The sequence below is a fragment of the Pelmatolapia mariae genome, linkage group LG9 (genome assembly GCF_036321145.2).
Source record: "Pelmatolapia mariae isolate MD_Pm_ZW linkage group LG9, Pm_UMD_F_2, whole genome shotgun sequence".
Classification (NCBI taxonomy): Eukaryota; Metazoa; Chordata; class Actinopteri; order Cichliformes; family Cichlidae; genus Pelmatolapia; species Pelmatolapia mariae.
Genome location: NC_086235.1, coordinates 22,222,316 through 22,234,550, shown reverse-complemented (window position 1 = coordinate 22,234,550; position 12,235 = coordinate 22,222,316). Strand labels below are relative to the sequence as shown.

The following is a 12,235-nucleotide window of genomic DNA, read 5'->3' as shown; positions in this document are numbered from 1 at the left end:
GGAAATCTCAAAAAAGTTGATTGTTTATCTTGACAGTGTTTTCAGTGGGAGAAACGCTTCGACACTCATCCAAGTGACTTCTACAGATCAGTCTTGAGGTCTTCTATCAGTGGTGCTAGGTTCATTCATTATGCAAATGCATTGTTTATAAGGTTGGAGAAACCTGCAGTCAGCTGAAACTGAAGATGAATAGAATCATCTTTTTGGAAATCGGCTGAATTGCATTACTTTTAAAAATATGGAGTCCAAGGAATAAACAATAAGTGTGGAAACTGCTTATGAGACACCTAAAACCAAAATGTCAGACGATGATATTGCTATTGTGGCTTAGACTTGTTATGCTTTTCTTGATCAGCTGAGAGAGAGTGCATTGCTAGAACCCTTACTTCAGTGTCTCGGTGAAGTTAAATCCCGGATGGCCTCCAACTTCCTTAACTCCAATGAGAACAAAACCGAAGTGATAATTTTTGGACCAAGTGGCAATCCCAGCACCTCCCATTTTTACCTGCACAGTCTTTAGCCTTTTATTAAATCGCATGCCAAAAATATTGGGGTTATATTTGACAGCAATTTCACCTTTGAAAAACAGATTAGCTCAGTTGTACACTGGTCTTTCTTCAAACTGAGGCTTTTATGTAAGGTGAGATCATTTTTATCTTATAAAAACTTTGAACGGGCAATTCATGCTTTTATTACATCCCAGCTGGACTAATGCAACTCCTTATATGCTGGAGTTAGCCAGACCTGCCTGGCAAGACTGCAGTTGGTCCAGAATGCTGCAGCTCATCTTCTGACACGTACTAAAAGATGTGAACATATTTCCCCGGTGCTTGCCTCTCTTCACTGGCTCCCTCACCACTTCAGAATTAATTTTAAAATTTTATTGTTGACTTACAAAGCCCTGAATGGATAGGCTCCCGGGTATTTGTCTGACCTCTTGCAGCCTTATGCACCCTTTAGATTTCTTAGATCAAGTGATCTTTTGCTTTTAGCCATACCGAGGTCGAGGCTGGTTCATAGAGGCAATCAAGCATTTGCAGTCGAAACGCCTAAGCTGTGGAATAATTTACCCCTACACATCAGACAGGCTCCTACTGTCAATCTTTTTCAATCTTATCTTAAAACACATTTTTATTTACTGGCTTTTAATACAGCATGAGAGTTATTTGTTAATTCATATTTGATGTTTGGTATCAATATTACAGGTTATTTTAATAGTTATTTTGTATTCTTGTACAGCACTTTGGTCAACGTTCCTGTTATAATTAAATGTGCTATATAAATAAATAAAATAATAAATAAATAATTATAAGTATGTGACTAATTGAATGTTAATACTCTGGTATTCTGCAAACTGTCAATTTGAGTTTTGTGGCTCAGCCAAACTATAAGATCATTGTGCATGTTAAATTATGTTAAAGAAAGAGCAGCATTGTTGGCATTACCATGACGTTTCCAGCAATACTGGTGATCTGCAGGGCGAGTGGCAGCACGTTGAGCTCACACATGATCTGGAGGATCAACTTGGCGTCTGTCCATGTCAACTCCAACAGGTACAGGAGGTGAGGAGAGTCACTGACACACATATTCATTCATATATTAATGTACACATATTATTTCCCACATTGATTTGTGAGCAAAGAAATAACATATAGAAACTTTGAAGATGAATAATACAAAAGAAATGACTTGTACTTCTTATCCTGTGTTTTTGGTGAAATTACCCTTTACATGTATTTACCTGTAGAGGTTTTTAATGTCTTCCTGCGGGACTGTGATTCTCTCAGTCTTCAGCACCTGAGCAGTGAGTTCAGTCAGATGATAGCTTTTACAGCGAATCAGCTCTTTGGCTGAGATCTCCACGTCACACACCAGACGGCCACAGGTGGCGTTCTTCTCTGCAAAGAGACTACGACCCTGCGGATTCAAAAGCACCAGAACAAAACAACATAAAGCTTTTTTTTTTTTTTTTTTTCTTTCTTTCTAGTACGTTCGAAGAAAAAATTCTCAGCAAATTTGTTTTCTTACCCCTAATTTGGGCATATTGGACCTCCTGAGGCGTCCAATTTTTGACCAATGGGGAACCTTACACACATTGATGCGCTGGAGAAGAACTTCCAAGTCAAATCCAAAGATGTCATGACCCTACAGAAAACAAACATGTACAGTGTTTTTAGCCAGAGACAAAACAATATAACTTTAAACCCAATTAAAAATCATTATCACTCAACGTCTCCTACTCACCACCAGCACATCAGGGTCAATCTTGTGCATCTTGGCCAGGAAGAAGCCGAGCAGAGTCCTCTCTGTAGAAGCGATCTCCACCTTCCCATTCTAACAGAGCGAGTCACACCATCAGTTAGGGATGGGTACCGGTGTCCGGTGCCATGATGGCACCGGTTCTGACATAAACGGTAGTAACCAGACCGAAAAGCAGCGCACATTTCGGTGCTTTATTTCGGTGCTTTTTTTTTTTTTCCTGAGCCAATTCTAGCCAATCATTTTACGTTTCTGAGGATAGTAGGCGGGTCCAGGTACGTACGTTCTTTTAAAGCAGAGCTACAGATTAAAAATGCCCAAGGTGAAGCAGTCAAAAGTCTGGCTGTACTTCGCAGCAAAAGATGCAAACCCAGCAGCCTGCAACAAGTGCTTTAAGGTGATACTGTGATACTGTCAAAGGAGGTAACACCTCGAATCTGATGAAACACCTGGCGACGCATAGCGTTTTTTTTAAAGCCGAGAAATGCGCCGTATTTGATAGCTTGCTGCGAGACCTCACACCGAGCACATCTACTGCGGGTGCGGTGCCTGTTATCGGACCTGGAGTTAGCAACATCCCCCAAAAACCCGAAGAGGAGAGTCCTGGCCCCTAGCCCTGCCAGTGTAGCAGAAATGATGACGGATGATGATGGCGGCAGCAGCCGTTCTTCTCTGCGTGAGTAGCTTAATGTTGTTCGTGTGTAATTCACGTTGAGTAGGCTAACCACGTTATTACATTAATGCATGTAAGGTGAACTAGCAAACATCGTCGTAGTTACATGCGGCTGTCTTCTTGTTTGATGGCAGATACTCCCTTCACCCTGGCCAAAAAGGCTAAAATGACCAAAGAAAAAGTGGAAAACAGTTAAACATGAGAGGTTTTTGGACCAATTTTGTGTTCTCCATTCTTTAAGCACCGGTTTGAGCACCGTTTAAGCACCGGCACAGTTTCAAAAGTACTGGTTTGGCACCTGTATTGGATAAAACCTAAACGATACCCATCCCTACCATCAGTGTTTTCACAAAAATACAGCACCCTACTTCTGACATACAGTCATCAATCCAAAATGTTTTTAACTGACGTTTATAAATTATACTGTCTGTCAAACAAATAAATGATTTTTTTTAAGTGTTTCTATTCAAGTTCCATGTAAAGCAGCAAAATTAACTGAATTTTAATCACATTCACTATTTTGGCTTCCCAAATTTCAATGAGCGATATTGGAAATGCGTGCTACACCAATAAAACAAAAAGCAAATCAAGCGCTCCCTAAATCACCACTGATGTGCTTGTGTTTGCCAGTCACAGCTGTTCCCTGCATTGTGCAGAATGAAATTTCCTAAACGCGCTCAACAGCTACTGATAACAGACCATCGATAGAAAAATAAAAACTTAAAACAAATAACTGGCACAGCAGAAGGTGAAGCTTGTTCCAGTAAAGTCCAGTATGATGAATGCAGCAAAAACAAGAAAAACTCCAATGCTTGCTAATATGAATTGTCAAAATCAACTAAGACATCCATAAGTGTCCAATAAATATGGTGACTAACAAAAGGAAAACTGTTAACATCCTGGACAAAAGAGCAGTATGTTGCATCCCTGTTGTGCAATTATTTGTCTGAAGTGACCTGTACTGTATATGAAACATTAGAGGAAAAATAGAGAGGGTTGTCCCAGAATTTGTTTGTGTCATCTGAGTCCGTTTTAAATTTTTCAGGCAGAGTACGGACAACATCCAGAAGGTGATGAATCCCAGATTTGTGTACTAAACGTTAGTATGCATGTTTAAAGCTGCAGTTTGTGAGTATGTAGTTTATGAATGAGTGCAAACACGCTGAGGTTTACATCTGGATACGCGCTCACCTTCTTTCTCACAGCCTCGTTGAAGTCATAAGGAAAGATGCAGTCAGCTGGTCTACTGATAACTGAGAAGACAAATAATAAAATGACAAGCTCACTCAGTCTTTGGTTTTACTTCTTAACTGACATTTTGTTTTACATGTTAAGGCTGGGGATTGTTAAAATAAAAAGCAGTCTGTTAAATAACTATGCATACAAAGACTACATTCTCATGTGCGACGCCATAAAAAAACTCACCGCAGAAATGAGTCTGGTACGGAGGCTGAGGAGGAGCTTTATCCATGTGGAAGCGATAGTGTATAAGTGCAGCTAGAGACACAATCTGCAGGGCAAAATGACTGCATTGAGTCCTCACTTCTTTAGTATTTCAGTCTGTTTGCAAAAAACATAAAATCGCAGTATCCAGCAGGATATTTGATCGTGTTCTGACCTCATTTTGGTGAGTTTTAGGGTTCTGGACGGTCTTGAGACTGATGGACATGACAGTGAGTGGTGGAGGTGGGAGGTCTTTGACGACGGTGATTAAATCACTCCTCAGAGAGAGCGCCTCCACCTTACACCAGCTGACCGGCTGGTTCATTAGCTCTAACATTGACACAGTGAAGTTTAGAGACAAAGTTTAACATGTCATCTGAAATTTTTTGCAAAATTCCAACAGATAAAGTTAAACTTAGTAAAATCTTTCATCAGTAATACAAAAGTCTACATCTCCTACTCACGTGGTGACTTGATATCCAACCAGCAAGGGCCTTTAATCTTCCTGCTGAGGAGAAAGTGCTCCAGACTGGATGTGTTGGTTCCAAAAATGTGGGAAAAGGTCGCCCCCTTAAGGTCAGAAGGCAGCGAGGGAAACTCAGCCTGCAAAACAATATTTCCCAAAGGATTAAAGCTTATTTAAACATAAAGAGCTGGATAAAGCGTGGACAATGTGGGAATAGCATATATACAAGTCTGCTCACAGAATATCTGACTTCCAGGTACTCGCACTGAGTGGGCACGTCAGGAATTTCAAACGCATAGTTCTTCTCCACTTTCTGTAGGACAAAAAAAAAAAGAAATCAAACACAAGCTAAAAAACATGACTACATTCACACCTTACAGTCCATAATCAGACCTTCGACTTGAACTTCATGATCTTAAACTTCTCAGAGAGCTCGTTGAACTCTTGGTACACATCCATCATCCCTACTGGAGTGTTGGACACCTCCCCGGTCCTGTGGTTTGTCTTCTGTTAAATACAGTACAAACACTAATTAGACTTTTAATCAGTAGATATTTCTGTATAAAACTTACATCTCACTTTTTAGATTCCAACAAATATAGTTCCATATATTCAATTGCTAATATTTTGTAGTGGAAAACAAATAAAAAATACTACTTACCTCAATCATAGTTAAACAACACAATCACATAGCTTTCTACTTTCATAGGTAATGAATTTTTCGACAGATGAAACTTACATATTCGCGAGGTAGGAGGTACATGGTCCGCTCAATGTTCTTGATGCTGACACAGCAGCTGACATGAGACTTTGCAGACTCAATCCACACTTTTCCAAACAGGTACACCACACCTTTAATTTAAATTCACATATCAGGGTGAGCTCTACAAACCTGCTCATGATTTTTTTTTTTAAAAACAGTAAACGTAACCGCATTGTACTTTATCCTCACAGTGGGTGAAAATGGGACCCACCTGGTTGGTTGTATGGGTCTTCGAAGGCATCCAACCAATAAAAGCGGAAAACCTGCTCCCCGTCTGGGCCCTCCACCAGAGGAAGTTGGCTGGAATCGACCTGCACCTCGGCCGGAGCGTCGTTAGCTCCGCCCTCCTCCTCTTGTCCCCAAGAGCTTCCAATTCTGCTGGACCTTGACAAGGAACACAGCAAAGAAACTGCTAAAAACCCATCTGCTCATATGCGAACTATTCCAGTTTAAGAACATAATTAGTTGTGGGTCATGCTAACTGCACCTGCAATCATCAAAGTGACTGCACAAAGCAGTGAATATATAAGCAGGCAACACAAGACTCCCACGTTTTTAAAAACAAGCGTGAGGAACTTTAAATGCTGCTCACTTGCTGGGGAATTCATTTTTGACTTCATGCAAGTTGACAACACAACAAGACGGATTAGATTTTTATTTTTAATCTGGAGTTACTCAAAGCTACAATCATTTCAGACCTTAATGAGTCCAACAATGTTTTGTGGGGGATTGACTGCAGGTGTGACACAGAAGTGTGACATGTTTTGTCTTTTTCTTTACTGTATGGAGCCCTGCTGTTTGACCCAGATACATTTGTGAACCATTGAAGTGAACTGAATTGCAGTCATTTTCATAACAGCCCATGCAATAATCAGCCATCGCATTTAGCTTTTCGAATTCCTTTAGAAACACCGACATGTGCAGGTAAAACACGGGAGGCACAGATGCCACAAGAGTAAACACCTGTTTAAATGGCATTTAAATTGACTCACATAAGCATCGGGTTAATTTTGCTATATGCATTTTATATTTTCCTTGTCCTTGCTTCATTTCCTCGGGACTGGAAGACAGCAATTTTAGCACGACCCATAGAACTACAACTATGGGAAATAAAATGAGGCTGGACTAAAGGCATGAAAAACTCACATGAGGACTGGGTCCTGAGGTTCAGCTTTGACTGCAGTCACTGCTGCTACTTCAGGTTTAGACTCCGCATCGTCTTTCACTACAGGTGCCTCCTCCTCGAGGCCAACCTCCATCGGTTCATCAAAGTCCATCTCATCAAATGCCATGGCATCATTCACTGAGGAACATGTTAAAATGTAAAGTTAGTGCATAAACTTTTCACAAAGCAAAAAAAAAAAAAAAAAAAAAAAAAAAGGCAAAAGATTAGAAACCATCTTCATTACCTTCTTCTTCGTTCTTGTCTTCTTCATTCAGCTCTTCCACTTTTACCTTCTGCTTTGCCACAGGAGAAGCAGATGTGGAGGAGGGAGGGCGGACTGATGACCTGTGGCCAGAGTGTGATGGTGGCGTTCGAATCACTTTTGCCTTTACTCCAGCAGCTGAGGGCGAGTCCTGCTATCAAAGGGATGATGATTCGTTATAATTTCAGATAAGCCACTTTATAAATATGTCTAAAGAACTAATCAATATGCTTTGATTAGGAGGGTGGAGCGAGTTACCTTTGGCAACTGAGGTTTGATAGAGAAGGGATTCATGGGTGATCCCACAGATTTCTTTTTCTTTAGAGTCACCACAGGTGGCGGAGTCAGAAGAGCTGGTTTCTGGAAAGACGGAGCATATTTTAAAGCCACATTAACAAAGGCTAAGACACCAAAAGAAAGAAATGATGGCCTTTAAAAGAAAAAAAAAAGTAGAAGGGAATGTGTCGTCATGCCCAAACAGGAGAAAAGTAAAAATGGTGTGAAAAGAAACATAATAAAACATTGCAGGTTTTAGAATAGTATGTGTAATCTCAAGTGTGGTTAATAGATGAAAACGCCTTGCTACAGAGAGCCCGTTCTCACTCCCGAGGCGTAACATCCCGACGTTTTGTCACGTCCTGCGGCGTTCCTGAGGAACGCGAAAGGTGACCTTCCACGTTGTTATGGTACGCGGCGGTTTCCAGCCCTGTACTGCAGCCCTAAACTTAACCTTATCACTAAGCCTAACCATAACCTTATGCCTAACCTTAACCATAACCTTATGCCTAACCATAACCTTATTCCTAACCTTAACCATAACCGTATCCCTACGCCTAAACCTAACCTTATCCCTAAACCTAACCATAACCGTATACCTAAGCCTAAACCTAACCTTATCGCTAAACCTAACCATAACCTTATTCCTAACCTTAACCAGCACTTTAATGAGGTGAAATAGTGTTTTCTAAAGCGATTTTAAGGGAAAAAGCGAAGATGTGTAGATTGAGTCCAAACGGTTCTCATGTGTCCGCAGTTTTCCGATGTCGTGACGTAGGAACGCCTTGGGTGCCCAAAAACGTAATATGTTGACGATTTGTCACCTAGCGTAAAATGTTACGATTTGGGAGTGAGAACGGGTTGCTACAGACTACTGTCACATGTTTAAATGAAGAATTACCAACCTCAGAGTGCAGGTCCTGTAGGATATCCCCTAACAGGTCATCTTTGGACAGATCCACATCTTTCTGTAATAGACAAAAGTACAAAAACATCTGACAAATGCATAAGGACAAAAAAAAAAAAAAAGCTGGATGTTGTTGAGCTTTACATTGACTGGAATATCCAAAGCACCATGCAGGCACAGAAATCATTGCATGTAGACCTGCATGGCGCATTTTTCACAGAAGCAAATCAAAGATGCTAACAAACACATACCTCAGCAGGCCTCTTGACGTTGCTGTTCATGAATAGGTTCTTAATGCTGTTGGGTTTGGCTACGACAGATTTCTTCACATTCTTCTTTGAGTCACCTCCTTTGGCGCCTCCTTTTCCTGATAAAACAAACAAAACCTATTCATGCACCTGATCTGGACAACGTACTCCAGAAAATGTAATCAACTCCTTGTGTTTACCCCTTTTGTCTTCTACTACATCGTCATCCAAATCGTCGTCAAAAATTTCTCGTCCATCCTCCACGTATCCTGTTCCATCTGGCAAAAAAAAGAAAGAAAAAAAGAAGAGGTAATAAAATAATTGTGACGTTGGCACAGCAGGGCTCGCAAAATCGCTAGCCCGACGTCCCGGGGCTAGCGATTTTTCCAGTCGGGCTACCAAAATCTATCTCAACCCTGCCCGTCGGGCTATCATAGGAAGGAAAAATATATGTCAATGCTTTTGCATTTTTTCGGAAATGTAGCTGGGTAAATACGTCTTTGGCATCGGTGAGCCACTGTCAATATGTGACATATTGAAATCGCGTTTGAATTTGCGCTTGTTTTTTGCTTTCACTTTGCAATCGCGCGAACTGTGTATAGAGAGCGACAGTACTGATTGGTGAGTGATGATAATTTGCGCACCAATTCCTCTGACATCATCTTATCAATCGTTAGTTTACTATGCAAACATGACAAGTGAAATCTCCCGCAGCAAGCTTAAACATGTGAGAGGTTGATCGCGCAGAGAATCGCTGAGCGTTATGTGAGTGCGTGTGTAAAGGCAGCAGGATATATATTTTAGTTCTGCTGAGCCAAATAAGACCGGTCAGAGTGAAGAAGTGACAGCCAAACAAAAGCTTACCACAAAACGGAAAAGTTATGACAAATCAGACTATAAGGCAAAAAGAAAGTGCAGCTTTATGGTTTCATGGACAAATGAATTTCTGTGGCTGCAATATGACAAGCTAAATAAGCAGGGGTGCACATAAGTGGTCCGCAGGTGCGCATTCGCTGTCAAAATAAAAAACGCGCACAAGATAAGAAGTTGCAAAGCGTGAAGTACATAAGATTTTCTGGAGGAGGACAGACATTTGTTTAGAACTCTTAAAGATGTCGAAGAAGCTCCTTTAAGCAATTACTTTGGTGTTCCTCCACCTCCAAAGAAATGTCAGATGGAGTCCGAACCACAAAAGAAGCGCGTATTCTCGGAAAAGTGGTTGCAGGAGGTGAGCTGGCTTCAAACAAATGATGAACGCACAGAGATTTGGTGCAGAATGTGCCGTGAAAATCCCACTCTAGCGGACAAAAACAGTGCCTTTTATATGGACGCAAACGCGCGTTGCAACTTCTTATCTGGTGCGCGTCTTTTATTTTGACAACGAATGCGCACATGCGGACCACTTATGTGCACCCGTGTAAATAACATAATGTTCTGCCGGGTGTGTTGTTGGTTTTCCCTCGATTTCTGAGTCGACAAGTGCCTTTGTTACTGGGACCAGTAATTTTAAGAAAGGCCCCCATTAGAACCCATGAGAAATCCAAGAAATGCATTATTGCTCAGTCTGCAATATCTTTCCCAGAACAAACACCAATTGCAAATAACATACTAAAAATAAACCTGAAAAATCTGTTTAGAACAGCCTACTATGTTGAAAAGAGTGAACTACCACTGGCACAATTTAGCAGTCTTTGCAAACTTCAAAAAGCAAATGTCCTAGATCTTGGTTCCACTTGCCTCTTACCCGTGACTTCAGTGGAAATTTCAAATTCATGATCTGACACAGACTGATTCATGTTCTACATAGTTCTTACAAGTTCATAGAAATTTCTGTTCAATTAGAACCAAGTATTTGAGTTGATGATTGTAATTTTCATACAATGTTGTAATTTGTGTTTCAACAATTTTTTGATTAATGTTTTGTTTCCGTTACAATATTATACTTTAATGCATAGGTGTCAAACTCTGGCCCGCGGGCCAAATTTGGCCCGCAGCCTAATTACATTTGGCCCGCAAAGCCATACCAAATTACTATTAGAGCTGGCCTACTGGTATTATACAGCTAATATATATATCGTTTAGTATTAAGCTTTGCTTGTTCCATATTCAGTTTTTCAGCAAAACTTGTTTGAGTCCATAAGAAAAGATTAATTCTTATATCTGGAGGAAGATTTTTTATTCAATAAATATTAATGTTAGCCCGCGACTTTGTTCCAGTTTTGAATTTTGGTCCACTGTGTATTTGAGTTTGACACCCCTGCTTTAATGTATAATATTGTAAAGGAAACAAAACAGGAAACATAAAACATCAATCAAAAAATTGCTCTCTTTTTTATTCGGGCTACTTAAATTTATTTTGGGCTACCAAAAACTGAAGAGTCCCTGCCCGAAGGGCTACCAGGGATTTTGAAATTTTGCGAGCCCTGCACAGTATAAATATTCCTACAGCAGGCTGAAGTAACTGACACTAACCATCATCAATAATCCAGTCATCCTCTTGCCTCTCTCGTACCATCTTTGAGTACTCATCCTCATCCACCTCCTCATACACACTGCTGAACTCCTTCACCTGAAAAACACAACACTGGTTAAAACACAGGTGTACTACTGTGATATGACACCTGCATACAGCATCCTAGGATAGAGAACAGCATTTTAATGAGTGAAAAACAGATGCTGTAAAAGGAAGTATGGAGAGACTTAACCAGCTTTGTTTATTAAGCCACAGTGACGCAGTTAAAACAGGTGTTTGATGCAATTTAACACATTCTTCACACACCTTAAAGCAGGAACCAGTGATATGGCTGCCTTTCATACCTCATACTTGATCTTCTCTCCCATCTTAGCCTTTTTGAGCTGTTCAAGTGCGGACTTCCTCCCCACCCTCTCCCGTTTCTCCCGTCTGGAGCGAGTCTTCGCCAAACCACAGGCTTCACTTCCATCATCTGAGGAGAGGGTCAAGACAACGCAGTATAAGGAAGAACCGTTTGACTCGTTTCTTCAAACATATAATACATATAATGCCAGGACCTGACCCCTGTGTTTCTTTTACCATTTAATTTAAAGGTCTGCAGACTTACTGCTGGTCATTATATAGATTTTTGTCGTTCTCGAAGCGCCACAGAAGGTTTTAGTGGCAAGTTAACAGACCTTCACATCAGCGCTCTTCTGGTAGCTACCTATATTTACCTTCATGTCCTCCTGCTTGAACCTTAATAATACTCCTTTTACAGTGGAAAACGCTGGCAAGCAGACAACGGTGGGCACTTTGGGTGTTAATGACCGAAGCCTGATAGCAGGCGTATTAACATAATCTGAACTAGCTAACGTGTCAGCTAGCTTCTTCGCTTTCCCACCGCAATGTCGCCAAAGGTCAACAAAAACAGAGGCGCGAGGCCCAAAACTCACCGCCGTCCGGAGCGTCCATGTCTTTCTCAGGGTTTGACACTGGAGCCATGGGGAGAAGTTCGGGTTTTGTCTTATTTATTCGTACGGTTATGGCAGGTCAACACAACAACAGAACAGCTCGCGCCAAATCGTCTTCCCGGGGAAAGTCATATGTCGGAAGTGACGACAGAGCGCCCAACCAATAAACTGGCACGCTATCTCACCTTTGTCCGCAAGGTGGCAGTGTTGTACAATATAGCAGTAATGTTTATCCCTATGGGCTGCACCCTATCTTCTTCTCTGTGCACCTGATTACATTTATCTGGCAGGTAAATGTGTGTGTGATTACTGAGGTCTGGCGCGATGTGGCAAACAGAGCATGCGCT

At 41.1% G+C, this 12,235-nt stretch overlaps 1 protein-coding gene across 2 annotated transcripts in view; it reads right to left on the bottom strand.

Moving 5' to 3' along the window:
- The window catches only part of pola1 (polymerase (DNA directed), alpha 1), a 60,267-nt gene extending 48,264 nt beyond the window's left edge, over positions 1–12,003 (bottom strand). Inside the window, exons 1-21 of one of the 2 annotated variants that reach the window (XM_063483340.1) lie at positions 11,871–12,003; positions 11,280–11,407; positions 10,935–11,031; positions 8,663–8,740; positions 8,466–8,581; positions 8,213–8,275; positions 7,290–7,391; positions 7,014–7,185; positions 6,751–6,907; positions 5,816–5,988; positions 5,581–5,693; positions 5,235–5,348; positions 5,080–5,154; positions 4,840–4,978; positions 4,551–4,705; positions 4,358–4,442; positions 4,124–4,185; positions 2,245–2,334; positions 2,029–2,145; positions 1,742–1,917; positions 1,446–1,575 (exon numbers count right to left, since the gene is read on the bottom strand). In XM_063483340.1, the coding sequence (XP_063339410.1) occupies positions 1,446–1,575; positions 1,742–1,917; positions 2,029–2,145; positions 2,245–2,334; positions 4,124–4,185; positions 4,358–4,442; positions 4,551–4,705; positions 4,840–4,978; positions 5,080–5,154; positions 5,235–5,348; positions 5,581–5,693; positions 5,816–5,988; positions 6,751–6,907; positions 7,014–7,185; positions 7,290–7,391; positions 8,213–8,275; positions 8,466–8,581; positions 8,663–8,740; positions 10,935–11,031; positions 11,280–11,407; positions 11,871–11,919 (2,391 nt within the window). In that variant the 5' untranslated portion in view covers positions 11,920–12,003. The remainder of the gene's footprint in view (positions 1–1,445; positions 1,576–1,741; positions 1,918–2,028; positions 2,146–2,244; positions 2,335–4,123; positions 4,186–4,357; positions 4,443–4,550; positions 4,706–4,839; positions 4,979–5,079; positions 5,155–5,234; positions 5,349–5,580; positions 5,694–5,815; positions 5,989–6,750; positions 6,908–7,013; positions 7,186–7,289; positions 7,392–8,212; positions 8,276–8,465; positions 8,582–8,662; positions 8,741–10,934; positions 11,032–11,279; positions 11,408–11,870) is intronic. The other variant, XM_063483341.1, reaches the window with a different exon arrangement.
- Between the last annotated feature and the right edge of the window lie 232 nt (positions 12,004–12,235).